This window comes from Sphaeramia orbicularis, chromosome 16 (genome assembly GCF_902148855.1).
Source record: "Sphaeramia orbicularis chromosome 16, fSphaOr1.1, whole genome shotgun sequence".
Lineage (NCBI taxonomy): Eukaryota > Metazoa > Chordata > Actinopteri > Kurtiformes > Apogonidae > Sphaeramia > Sphaeramia orbicularis.
In genome coordinates, this window is record NC_043972.1 from 1 (window position 1) to 15,000 (window position 15,000).

The 15,000-nt window shown below is 35.8% G+C and overlaps 1 protein-coding gene across 2 annotated transcripts in view; it reads left to right on the top strand.

Annotated features, from left to right (window-relative positions):
• The first annotated feature begins 4,666 nt into the window (after positions 1-4,666).
• Positions 4,667-15,000, top strand: part of nod1 (nucleotide-binding oligomerization domain containing 1) — a 28,092-nt gene continuing 17,758 nt past the window's right edge. Inside the window, exons 1-4 of one of the 2 annotated variants that reach the window (XM_030158850.1) lie at positions 4,667-4,805; positions 7,693-7,889; positions 8,809-8,983; positions 13,636-15,000. The exon at positions 13,636-15,000 is cut by the window's right edge and continues 448 nt beyond it. In XM_030158850.1, coding sequence (XP_030014710.1) covers positions 7,707-7,889; positions 8,809-8,983; positions 13,636-15,000 — 1,723 coding nt within the window. In that variant the 5' untranslated portion in view covers positions 4,667-4,805; positions 7,693-7,706. The remainder of the gene's footprint in view (positions 4,806-7,692; positions 7,890-8,808; positions 8,984-13,635) is intronic. The other variant, XM_030158851.1, reaches the window with a different exon arrangement.

Here is a 15,000-nt window from a genome sequence, read left to right on the forward strand (position 1 = left end):
ATTTTTTTTTTAAGTCCATTAGGCTCATTCCTTAAGATCATCTGTCTTCGTAAATGTCATTTGCAGAGGATGTGCGGGCATTGACCTGCTAAACAACTAATCAGCATGGTTGTTCAGGAATTTGGTTTGACACGGAGAGGAAGATAATATAATTTATAATTCTGTTTTTGAGGCTGTTCACTCACTCTACTGTCATGAGACTACAATATGGATAGATGGATGAATGGATTAATGGATGGATGCATGTTTATATGTATGTATGTATGCATGTATGCATGTATGTATGTATGTATGTATGTATGTATGTATGTATGTATGGATGTGTGTATGTATGGATGTTTGTATGTATGTATGTATGTATGTGTCTGTCTGTCTGTCTGTCTGTCTGTCTGTCTGTATGTATGTATGAATGTATGTGATTATGTATGTATATGTATGTATGTATGTATGTTTGTATGTATGTGTGTGTTTGTGTATGTATGTATGTATGAATGTTTTTGTTTATGTATGTATGTATGTATGTATGTATGTGATTATATATGCATTTATGTATGTGTATTTATGTATGGATGTTTGTACGTATGTGTGTGTTTGTGTATGTATGTATGTATGTATGTATGTATATCTAAGAATATTAGTATGTATGTATGTGTGTATATATGTATGTGTGTATGTATGGATGTTTGTATGTATGTATGTATGTATGCATGTATGTGTCTGTCTGTATGTATGTATGTATGTATGTATGTATGTGATTATGTATGTATTTATGTATGTATATTTATGTGTGTATGTATGTATGTTTGTATGTATGTGTGTGTTTATGTATGGATGGATGGATGGATGGATGTATGTGTGTGTTTGTGTATGTATGTATGTATGTATTGATGTATATATGAATGTTTTATTTTATGTATGTATGTATGTATGTATATCTATGAATATTAGTATGTATGTATGTATGTATATATGTATGTAGGTATGTATATATGTATGTATGTATGTATGTATGTATATCTATGAATATTAGTATGTATGTATGTATGTAAACATGTTTAATAACATCTCCTCTGTAAGTTCTAAAAATCCTAATATAGCGCAAGAATGAGGATTGCAGAGTTTATGGTCAACTAATCTAAATTTTGGCGATGAAAAGTTGACTCATGTCTGTCACAAGTAAACAGGAGGTCACATGGAGTTCAGTCATTTCACAATAAATGTTGCATTCTTTAAAAGAAAAAAAAAAAAAAAGCCTGACTGTAACCTGTGGTGATCTTTGATCTAAAGTTACGGACAAGGACAACTGACTCTTACCACATATGTGATTTATTCAGCAAAACAAGTCTTTGAAATGTTTAAAAATGCTCCTGCATGTGTCTATGAAACATGTGGAAAAAATGTACTAAAGAACTGAAAAACTTCAAGAAAACTAATGTGGATTATTGATCATAGACAACATCAGAGCATCAAACATCCACTCCTAAAGCCCTGACTACTGCCATGGTTCAGTCACACAGATATTTTATAAGAAATATGTTTAAAAATAAAGCCATTCATCATACTGATAAGAAATACAGTTCAGAAGTGTTTTACTGACAGATGAGGAGACGTCTACAAACTGATAACATCCCCTGTTCAGGGTTCATTTATTCTGGATGATAGTAAATATACAGAATAATAAAATAAAAACACACACAGTCACACAGATGGGTTTCCAGACATTACATTCTATTCTGACAAAAAATCACATCATGGTTTTATTTCACTACATCTGTGGTTCTCAAACTTTTTACAGTGGAGTACCCCCTGAAAAATACTTTTTTAACCAAGTACCTGCAACTTTCACTTCAGCATTTTGACTGAAAAAATTAGGCAAAAGTTGTTCCTGTGTCAAATGTGTCTTTATATTTTCAAAACAACATGTATTTAACTTTAATATATTAAAATAAGATAGATAGATAGATAGATAGATAGATAGATAGATAGATAGATAGATAGATAGATAGATACTTTATTGATCCTTTGCAGGAAATTGCTTTGTTACAACAGCAGCAGTACAAGAAGAAAAACACTCTGACCCATCGCATGAACATCCCACAAACAGTCATCAATGGAACAAATAAATAATAAACAGAATAGAAGATATATATATCTATATATATATATATGTACAATACAAGTAATGTATATAATACAATAACCTGAAAACACCTAACACACCTAAGTATGCACAGCATACAATAATAATTTATCACACAGCGATATTAAAAAGTCTAATAGCAGCCGGCAGGAAGGACCTCCTACTGCGTTCAGTCTTGGACCGAGGGGGGATCAGTCTGTGGCTGAAGGTGCTCTCTCTGAACACCTCAAGATGGTGCAATGGGTGAGATGCGTTCTTCAGTAAATAACAAATCTTTCTGAGCAAATTTTGTGCAAAATATAAACTGAAAAGTGCTCTCTTTCATTGATAAGAAAAACACATTACATGGTCATGAATGAATAAATGAACCTTTCATCAACAAAAAAATAATCACATAACTCAAACTCATCTCCAACAATGTATATTCTTAAAATGTTACCAAAGCTTAAGTAAGCTGACAGACAATAATAATGATAATAATATTAAAAATATAACTATTGAAATAAGGTCAAAAGTGTCAATTTTATTGTATAAATATATTTATTGTGTTTTAGGTTTCAGCATTAATTCTCAGTACATATTATTTATTTAATGTATTTTTCCCTAAAAAGTCCACGTACCCCTGGGCTTCTTCTGACTCATTATCCCTGGGAGTAAATGTACCCCACTATGGGAACCCCTGCACTACAGAAAAGGAAGAACAAGAAAATGCATCACCACAAAGATGAAAATAAGGCTGGTTTTCTGAGTTCAAACTTTTTCTTTTTTGAGAGCAAATTTTTCTTTTCATTTCCATTTAACTAATGAAGTCCAACAGAGGTATTTAGAATAGAATAGAATAGAATAGAATAGAATAGAATAGAATAGAATAGAATAGGCGTTATTGTTATTTTACTCTAAGTTACAACAAAATTGGTTCAGGGTGCCCTTACCGAAGTGCAACAATAAAATAGCAATAAATATGAATATAAAAACAAAAAATAGAAAAGCGCACACAGTATAAAAACAATAAAACCTACAGACTCTCTCTAACTCACTCTCTCTCTATCATCTATTTCAGGGGATACAATATTACTGGAATGGATTCTCAGAAAAAGAATACTAACAGTGGACCCAAGATATAAGAATGGGTCAGTGATGGTATGATGATAAGAAAAGAAAAGAAAAAAAAAGTAAGGTTAATTAAACAGTCAAAATATACAAATGCACACATAATCAACAAAGATACACACACATACACACAAAACATACAGACACACAGAAACACACAAACATAGAACAGAAGGAGGGGACTAAGGTCTGAGTTTATATTTTATAAGACATACATGAGTCAGGTCCATAAAGCTACAAATATGTAACATTTCTGTAGATTAAAACTGACAACAGTTTATAAAGCAGTTGAAATAAACTCAACCTTAAAAAGCCAGAACAGTAAAATGCAACACACATGTTAATGCAGCAGCTAAATGTATAAAAAAAAATATGAATAAATGAGTAAAATTGACCATTTTCCTTTACTTTTCATTATTTTAAGCACATTTTACTGATATTTTTGCATATTTATGGATGCAAAACTTTAACTTATGGAGTATTTTCAGTGTGACACTTCAGTAAAGTATCTGGAAATTTCCTATGAATATATTAAACACCATTAAACACTAGCACAAGTATAATTTTACACACTAATTTAGGTATGTTTCTTTAATTATCATATTGGTAATATACCGTCTAGTGCAAATTTAACAAATGACTGTTGTAATATGGTCTTAATAGCGTGTTTATACATATATATATATATATATATATATATATATATATATATATATATATATATATTTTTTTTTTTTTTTTTTTTTTTTTTTTTTTTGTATTAATTTCTTTCTTATACTTGAATGGAGCAACTGTAACACACAATAATTTCCCTGGAATTAATGAAGTATTCTGATTCTAAAATGTTTATTTAAAGTACGTAGACCAAGATAAAATACACAGATCAATCTTTCTCTCTGAGGATCATCCGAGAAATGTTACATTCCATGGAAGCCTTTCCTCTCTTACTGTCATAAAACATTTATGGAAATCATAACAGAATAAAATAGCTAGAACACTTGTAATTAAGTGAGTGTGGACTAATGTGGGTGGGTGTGGGGTACTACTTTTCTCCCTTTATTTATTTTTTACGTTTAAGTTTTTGTTTGTTGTTAGTGCGGTTTTTTGTTTCCTTTTTTTTTTTTCTTTTTTAACTGGAAGATTGGACTCATGCTTGTACCTGCGCTGAGAAGATGTGTGAACTGAAAATGTGTCCTAATAAAAACATTTTAAAAAGTCTGTAATCCACTGTGCAGGGCAATAAGAACATAAGTAAATAAAGTTGTTTTGGGAACAACAGTAGTTAAGTCCCAGTTGAAGACAAAGGCAGAAACAGAGCAGCTTCAGTTTGAACATTTCCGCAGGCAGGGATTGCGCAATTCTGGAGAGAAATGACGTAACGAAGCGGAATACTTTCACTTCCTTCACCAACGACCAGAGGGGCTGGAACGACAGAAAGGAATGTAGGTTAAACAACAGAAGAGTTCACAAAGAAAAACACTCATGGACAGTGAGTCTGTGACAGTTCTGACAAGGGCGGTTTCCAGGACGACCGAGTGGACCTGAACACATCATGGTAGGACTCCTTTATTTTCTGTTTACAGAAGAATCAGGCACAAACTGAACAAAAACAGCAGTCCAACAGACACTAAACCCACAACAGGTAATCTGACAGTGTGTCAGTTTGTGTGGAACGACAAATAGAGTAATAATAATCAACAGGATCAGCGGAACATTTAAGGTGTGTCAACTGAAAAACAGAATAGGAACTAGGAAGAAAAGAACCAAGACTCAAACATCAACAAATACAACGTCAATAAAGACAGTAATATAATATGTGTTATTATCCACAGTTAAGTTAACCCATGAATACCCACGGATACTTCTGTCAGAAATACATTTCCTCTACATCTATTCTTCCTTAAGTGATTCATCATTTATTTATAATACTATCCTCTGTGTTTTGTATTTTATCAGTATAAATCAGGCATTCTCCTGGATTTAATTCACTGATTATGTAGATGTTCATAACAGATCAGATTAAAAGATGACGATTACTATGTCAAAGGCAGAGAAAACTGCAGAAAAAGTGACTTTTTCAGTCAAATCTCTCATTAACTGAACATAACCCCAGTGTGTCCATCCACTGGCATTGATCCAACACCATGGGTTTGACTGGAGAATCAATGACCCGAACTCTAACCCGAACTCTGACCCTAACCCAAATCCTAACCCTAACCCCAACCCAAATCCTAACCCTAACCCTAACCCTATCCAACACCATGGGTTTGACTGGAGGATCAATGACCCGAACTCTAACCCGAACTCTGACCCCAACCCAAATCCTAACCCCAACCCTAACTCTAACCCGAACCCTAACCCTAACCCTAACTCTAACCCTAACCCCAACCCTAACCCTAACCCTAACCCCAACCCTAACCCAACCCTAATCCTAACTCTAACCCCAACCCCAACCCTAAACCTAGCCCTAACCCCAACCTGAACCCTAGCTCTAATCTTAACCCAAACTCTAACCCTGACCCTAACACTAACCCGAACTCTAACCCCAACCCTAACTCTAACCCTAACCTAAATCCTAACCCTAACTCTAAACCTAACCCTAACCCCAACCTGAACCCTAGCTCTAATCCTAACCCTAACTCTAACCCTAACCCTAACTCTAACCCTAACCCTAACTCTAACCATAACCTTGACGCTAACCCTACCCTTAACCCAAAATCTAACCCAAACTCTAACCCTAACCCTAACCCTAACCTTGACTCTAACCCTACCCTTAACCCAAACTCTAACCCTAACCCCAACCCTAACCCTAACTCTAACCCTAACCTTGACTCTAACCCCAACCCTAACTCTAACCCTAACCTTGACTCTAACCCTACCCTTAACCCAAACTCTAACCCAAACTCTAACCCTAACCCTTACCCTAACCTTGACTCTAACCCTACCCTTAACCCTAACTCAAAACCTAACCTTGACTCTAACCCTACCCTTAACCCAAACTCTAACCCTAACCCCAACCCTAACCCTTGACTCTAACCCTACCCTTAACCCAAACTCTAACCCTAACACTAACCCGAACTCTAACCCTAACCCCAACCCAAATCCTAACTCTAAACCTACCCCTAACTCTAACCCCAACCTGAACCCTAGCTCTAATCCTAACCCTAACCCTAACCTTGACTCTAACCCCAACCCTAACTCTAACCCTAACCTTGACTCTAACCCTACCCTTAACACAAACTCTAACCCAAACTCTAACCCTAACCCTAACCTTGACTCTAACCCTACCCTTAACCCAAACTCTAACCCCAACCCTAACCCTAACCTTGACTCTAACCCTACCCTTAACCCAAACTCTAACCCTAACCCCAACCCTAACCCTAACCCTAACCTTGACTCTAACCCTACCCTTAACCCAAACTCTAACCCTAACCCTAACCTTGACTCTAACCCTACCCTTAACCCAAACTCTAACCCTAACCCCAACCCTAACCCTAACCTTGACTCTAACCCTACCCTTAACCCAAACTCTAACCCAAACTCTAACCCTAACCCCAGCCCTAACCCTAACCCTAACCTTGACTCTAACCCTACCCTTAACCCAAACTCTAACCCTAACCCCAACCTTAACCCTAACCTTGACTCTAACCCTACCCTTAACCCAAACTCTAACCCCAACCCTAACCCTAACCTTGACTCTAACCCTACCCTTAACCCTAACCCTAACCCTAACCTTGACTCTAACCCTACCCTTAACCCAAACTCTAACCCTAACCCTAACCTTGACTCTAACCCTACCCTTAACCCTAACCTTGACTCTAACTCTACCCTTAACCCTAACTCTAAACCTAACGCTGTTTTTCATCTCCAGGTCATTTTCAACTTAAAACATTTTTAGTCTAAATTAGGATTTCACTTCAGGAACAGATCTTATTGTACATAAAGATCTGTTATGAACCAGTTGCTCATTTCTAGCAAATTGCTGTGGATTATTTTGTATTTTAATGAGAATTTCTGCAGAAATATCCCCAAGAATACACAGAACTCTGTTTGAGAATAATTCATATATGGGATCTTTTATTTCTTCACATTTTCTCTGGTAAGACCGTTTTTACAAAGGGTTCAGTATCAGGCGTTCATTAGTTTAGTCATGAATTATCAATAAATACACTCAAGAATATAATAAAAAGTACATAGGATAAAATAGTAAACAACTGGTACCAGGCACAACAAGCCTCGCCCCTCACACATATTGTATTATATTTTGGTAATTTGTAAATTGAAACAAAATTGATGATTTTATTGACATTTGAAATTTCACCCATTATAAGTAAATTAGCAATGTAAATCAATTTAAGTTACAACCTAAATATATGAGGATTAAACAAACAGATCATGAGTAAAATGCATGAATAAACGGCCTTTTCCTGTCTGTGTCACAGCTGAGTCGTTTGTCATGATCATGGCTCAGATGGATGAAGACAAACTGTCGTGCTGGTGCATCCTGACGTTCCACCGGGAGGTCCTGGTGACCCGGCTGAGGAGCATCCAGTGCATCGTGGACAACCTGCTGTCGGCCGAGTTCCTCTGCCAAGAAGACGCCGAGATCATCCAGCGGACGGCCACCAAGAGCAACCAGGTACCAGAGAGTTGGATCTGAACCAACAACAATAACAAATAAATATGTGTGATCATGTCAACAAACACACTTAGATACAGGACTGAATGTGAGAAATAGGAAAAAAATAATATGTCCAGATTATCTAATGGATACTTGTGAGCTCTTTACGGAAAAATCATCTTCAAACTAACAATTAAGTGTTTTTATAAGTTTTCACGGTCCAGACTTTAAATAAATGAGATCAAACTTGAACACAATATCAGATCAACTGAATCAAAGTTTATCAATCATTATTATTATTATTATTATTATTATTATTATTATTATGATTATTATTATTATTACTTACCTACTTACTTACTTTTTGGTCACCATTATTATCAATTACTGTCAATATTATTATAATTATTCATTGTAATTATTTTATTATTTATCACTATTGTATTTATAAAGTGTAAATGCCTGGTTTTACAACTGTTTTCAAAGTTACTGGTATTATTGTTCTGTTTCCCTTTTTTAATCTTATAAATCTTTATATCTGTACTTTCAGTTATATTGTGCTTGAAAAATCATCAAAATCAGTTTTTGTTCCTCTACAATTCACCATCAATCGATTATTATTATTATTATTATTATTATTATTATTATTATTATTATTATTATTATTACTTGCTTGGAATACTTCATTTTTTTAATCATTACTAGTATTATTGTAATCATTGTTACTATTGATATTCCTGATTCCATTATGACTACTTTACTATGATTAATTATTATTATTTCCTCTTTTTCCCTTTTTTTTCTTCATTCAGTCTTTTATTATTATTTCTTTTATCATTTCTATTATTGTTTCTATGAAAAAAAGACCCGTTGACAGTCTAAGTCTAACATTTGCTCATCTGAGTTCAGTATATTCAGGATTGTTTTTCATTTGCAGGTGCGTAAAATCCTGGAGTTGGTCCAGTGTAAAGGTGAACAGGCCTGTGAGTTTCTGATCTACATCATATATAAAGTACGTGACGCCTACATCGACCTCCAACCATGGTTGAAGGAGATCGACTACAGACCCAGTCAGGATGTGACGGTGATGGAGGTGGTCAACACCGACCCCAGTAAGACCCACCACCACAGGATTAGACACAGTTCAAATACGTTTAGGTTTTCAGGTTGGAGTCTGAGTCTAGCTTTGGTTTTAACATACATTTTAGTTTTATTTTGAGAAATTGAACGGTTTTACTTTGGTTTTTATTTCGTTTTACTTGTAGTTTTTCAGATATTATGAGGACGGCAGTGATTTCAAGCAGCTGTCAGAGGTTTTTTCTGCTGTAAATGAACTTTTTCCTCCCTGGGGTCACCTTAGGTTTGTTCCCGGAGGCTTTGTTATGTATCTGTCATATATTAAACCTGATGCAAACACACAAAACTGAACTGAAAACAACTCTAATGATAAATATGGGTAATTTATAATACTTGAAAGTAAAAATACACTATATAGATTCTTTAACGTAAGGGTGTCAAACATACAGTCCACGGGCCAAAACCAGGATGAATTTATAAAATGTACATTCAGTCTAATTCAACTGCATGTGGGTCAGACCAGTCAAATAATAGAATAATAACCTACTAGTGCACAGGTCTCAAACATGTGGCCTGGGGCCAAAGGCGTCCCACCAAAGGTTCCAATCCGGCCCCTGGGATGAATTTGCAAAGTGCAAAAATTCCACAGTCCAGGCTGTGGAACTCATTTTAGTTGCGGTTCCACATACAGACCAACAGGATCTACAGTCAAATAATAACGGCAGAAGAACCTACAAAAAAGAATGACTTCATATTTTCTTCTCGGTTTAATGTGAAAAAAATAATATTACATTATACCTATAAATAATGACAACTTCAAATTTTTGTCTTTATTTTAAGGCAAAAAATTACATTAAATTATGAAAATACTTACTTTTATAAACTATCCAAACAAAAAACATGTGAATAACCTGAAAAAAAAGAAATTTCTTCAGAAAAATCAGTGCAATTTTCTCAGTCTTCTTCCTCCACTTCTCATTAGTCCATGTGCATTCTGGATCAGATCTCCAAAGACACTAAACACTGAGGAACAGGAAGAAAAGAGTTCAAACTGGACTGAATTTAATACAGACATTTCAGGTTGGACACATTTGTTCAGGTTAGTCACATTTTATTGGTACAGGAGAGTTTGGAAATGGAAAGAGTTTCATAATTTAATGTTATTTTTTACACTAAAACTAAAGACAAAAATTTGAAATTGTTATTATAACTTATATTACTAAGTGTTTAGTGTCTTTGTAGATCTGATCCATAATGCACATGTAGAAATGATAAGTTGAGGCAGAATATTGTTGAAATTACACATATTTTCCTTAAGAAATTTCAGTTTTTTCAGATTTGTCACATCTTTTTTGTTTGGATAGTTTATAAAAGTAAGTATTTTCATAATTTATTTGGATTTTTTTGCACTAAAACACAGACAAAAATTTGGAGTTTTCACGATTTATAGGTTTTTATATTATTTTACTAGTTCGGTTCACTGCAGATCAAATCAGGCTGAATGTGGAACCTGAAAGAACATGAGTTTGACACCCCTGTACCAGTGCATTGACCCATGAAAACCACAAGTTCTAGATGTACCATAACAACATGGCTCTATTGTTTATATGTTGCTAGGTAACCCACTTCAATGATGATTCTATGATTCTGGCCATAGTAACATGACTATAAGGCAATTGTATTCCTAAATTACTAATATCACCCATAATGTTGTTCCTATCATCTTGCTGTTTTCACTCGTCTTTTCCTTGACCAAAAATACACAAGTATGCCAAAGCTCTGTCTGTACTTTGTCTGACACCCACAAACAGAGTCCACTTTCCTTTTATAATCTGTACCGTGTTGACCTGTGGGGAACCCTAGGTTCTAGATCCTCTGATCCAGGTCACTCCTTTACTTTCTTTACTTTCTTGGTCAATTCCACTGGCATTTTCAGTTGAATAACCTCTCAGCTGGCATGTCTGTTCCTGCACAGGAAATTTGACATGAGGGCAACAAGGCCCTATTGTTTACCTGTTGCTAGGTAACCCACTTCAATGATGATTCTATGATTCTGGGCATAGCAACGTGGTTGGCCATTGGGAGACTATTGTATTCCAAAATTACTAATATCACCCAAAATATTGGTCCTATCAACTTGTCATTTTCACTAGTCTCTTCCTTACCCATAAATACAGAAGTATGACAAACTGCAGCAGTCAGCTCTGTATGGATTTTGTGGGATGCCCGAGACACACAGACGGAGTCCACTTCCCTTTTATACAACAGGGTAATCATAACTCAATTTTTTTCTTTAAAAAAAGTAAAATTGCATGAAAATGTTTACTTTTACAACCTATCATTTCCTAAAAATGTGGAAAAACCTGATTAAATATGAAGTATCTAAAATGTCTTAACATAAGTAAGTGCAGTTTTAACAACATTCTGCCTGTTATTAAATGTTTTGTACATTTGTTCCACTGAGATCAGTACGTTTTAATGCATAATGTGTAAAGGCAAAGCTGAGACATAATATTGATAAAATGGCACTTATTTTTCTTAGATTCTTGTAGATGTAAAACATTTCAATAATGTAAATTAACTTTTTTTCCCTTTAAAACATAAAGAAAGGTCTGGGGCTGACATTATTTATAGGCTTTGATACTGTTATTTTACTGGTCTGACCCACTTGAGATCAAATATAGTCATATGTCAGCGCCCATATGTGGCCCCTGAATTAAAATGAGTTTGACACTGCTGCTTTAAAGGCTAAAATACAATCCAAATTTAAGATTTAATTAGATTATTTTTATTCAGAGTAAGGCCTGCAGAATATTAAAGATTCAGGACGACGTGGCTCAGTTGTAATTTTCTCACATAAAACACATTAAACAGCTGCTTCACACATCACTTAGCTCTGTATTACCCATGTCATTATGTTTATTAAGTTTTAATGATTCATTTCTCCTGTAAAAATGGTTCTGGCTGCACTTCTAAGATACTTACGTCATTTCCTGCTTTACTTTCCAGCAGTAAACTACTTCTACAATATCTGTGTGTGATGTAATGTGGTAAAAAAGTGTATTTTAAACATAAAAACATATGGAGCATGGAATCAGGACATGGTGTCATTTTACTCACAATTCACAGCACATTAACACACTAGTATGAACAGACAAGAAGTGGAATTGTTTAGTCATTTCACTGTTATTTATGTCAAACATAATGATGCGTAAAGCAGCTGACTGTTTTTTTCTTAAATCTGCTTCATGCTTTCTGCCACAATGAAAACGTACAAATGATACAAGAACATGTAACAATTTCATTGTAAACAGACGCTCAAACCAGTAACTGAACTGGCTAATGGAAGTTCTGCTGAATATTTCTGGAAATTAATATAAAGTTAATACAATAAAAGGCGGAATGTAAAGGTGTGTGCATTAGAATACAGGGGTTTCAGCGAGTGTGTCTCAAAACCACTGAGCTTTAGGTGTTTTCCAAAACTAGGAAATGATCTGAACCAAATTAGAACTAAATACCACAGAAAAAAAGGTTTTTTTTTGGTTTGTTTTGTTACAAAAGTCCAGTTGGTAAAATGAGAAGCATTATTTCCTGTGTAACAACCATCCTGGCACACGCTTGGCAGAAATAAAATTAAAGGAAATTTTAGACCAGATTGAAAGTATAATCCTCTTTGATGTGACCAACTGTCAATCAGATAAAATGACCGCCTTCATAGTGTTCAGATGTCTCATCGTTTGATAATTTATGGTGACGTTTCTTGTCTTGTACGTGGTTATTTTTGTCTGCATGTGCCCACAAATGGGAAGTACTGTATGTACAGCAGTAAAACCCAAAGTTTCAGAAAAAAAACAGCCATTATAAACTAAATGTATAGTATTTAGTGGAACTTAACATGTTTTTAACCCTTTTATTCAGACTTTGTTTATACTTGTTGTTTCTCTACAATTCACCATGTTTGCACCTTTACAGAGGAATATTTTATTTAGTGAAGTACTACAGTATAGTATAAAATGAAGGTGTTTTTGTTACTTTAGTTTTTATTGTTTATTATTTTAGAAGAATAGAATAGAATAGAATGCTGTTATTGTCATTATACACATGTACAATGAAATTTAAAAAGCAACTCTCTTGTGGTACAGAGCAAAAGTATGGGAGGCAAATAGGTAAAAGAAAAAAAGAAAAAAATATTATTACTATTACTGTTATCACTGATTATTACTATTGATATCTGTGGTATGAGTACTATTATTATTATTATTATTATTATTATTATTATTATTATTGTTGTTGTTGTTGTTAGTATTTACAACTATCATTATTACTATCATTATTTAATATAACTGCTCTTTCATTTATTACTGCTAGTATTTCTAATGTGCAACTGTGTGTTGTTACTACTGTGTTTATAGTTATTGTTGTTATTATGTTATTTTTTACCTTCAAATTCTTCTTATGTGTGAACGTACAGTGATGCTCTACTTGTTGTTATATCTAATCTCATCTAATCCAATCTAATCTATTTAATCTAATCTAATCCATTCCAATCCCATCCCATCTCATCTCTTCTCATCCTAATCTAATTTAATATAAAATGACAGGAATGAGAGTTTACAACCTTAAAAAATAGTAACAAACCTTATAAATTACATATAATGTTTACCGTACTGCCTGTGTTTCCTTACAGTCAGCAGATACTGTGAAAAGTTGAGGCATGAAATGAGCCGGGACACGTCCTTCATCATGTCGTACGGTCAGCGAGACGAAACCCGTTTGGAGGATCTCTACACCGACACACTGATGGAACTGTTCAACGACTGCAACGAAAGCCTGGGCTTCGTGGAGAGTCTGGACCAGCTCTTAGGGGACCACGCCGTCTTCAACCCACAAGGTGAAACCATCTACATGGTAGGAGACGCCGGCGTAGGGAAGTCCATCCTCCTGCAGAAGCTCCAGAACCTATGGTCCAAGAAGGAGCTCCAGACCGACGCCATCTTCTTCTTTAAGTTCCGCTGTCGGATGTTCAGCACCTTCAGAGACTCGGAGCAGATCTCACTCCGAGACCTGCTCTTCAAATACAACTGTTATCCAGATCTAGATCCAGATGACGAGGTGTTCGACTACATCCTGCGCTTCCCTGAGAGGGTCCTGTTTACATTCGATGGCTATGATGAGATTCAGGAGGTTCTGGACCTGATGAACATGCCTGAGGTGGTGTCACCAGAGGAGAAGGCGCACCCCCTCCAGCTGCTCATCAGTTTACTGTCCGGGAAGTTACTGAAGGGCTCGCAGAAGGTTCTGACGGCCAGGACAGGCGTGGAGATCCAGAGCAGGGTGGTCAGGAAGAAGGTGACCCTGCGAGGATTCTCCCCGACTCATCTGAAGACCTACATCAATCTTCACTTTAAAGATCAGGAGCATCGAGACCTGGTGTCGGTGCAACTGGACGCCAGCCCCCACCTCTGCGGACTCTGCTCCACGCCACTCTTCTGCTGGATCGTCTTCAAGACCTTCAAACATTTACACTCCGTGCACGACACTTTTGAGCTTCCTGAAACCTGCGTCACACTAACAGACATCTTCCTTCTGTTATCGGAGGTGTTCCTCAGCCGTTTATCCCGGCCTTCTTCATCTCTTGTGAAGAGAAACCTCCGATGTGCATCAGAGACCTTCAAAGCCGGTCTCAGGCCACTCACTGGATTTGCCAAACTTGCTCTTCAGGGTTTGGAAAGAGGTAGCTTCATATGCAGCCCGGAGGAGGTCGCTGCTTGTGGTCTGATGGAGGAAGATCTGGCTCTGGGTTTCCTCAGATCTGTCAGTGAATTCAACACCAACGAAAGCCCTGCCACCTTTGAGTTCCTCCACATCACACTCCAGTCCTTCCTTGCAGCATTTGCTCTTGTGTTGGATGAACAGGCTCCTGAAAACTCCATCCTGAAGTTCTTCACAGAGTGCAGCAGAAAGAGGAAGTCATCATGTCTGCCATTTGAAATCTGTAGCATTAAATCCACGAAGCAGAGTGAAAAAAAGCCATTTACGACCAACGAACACC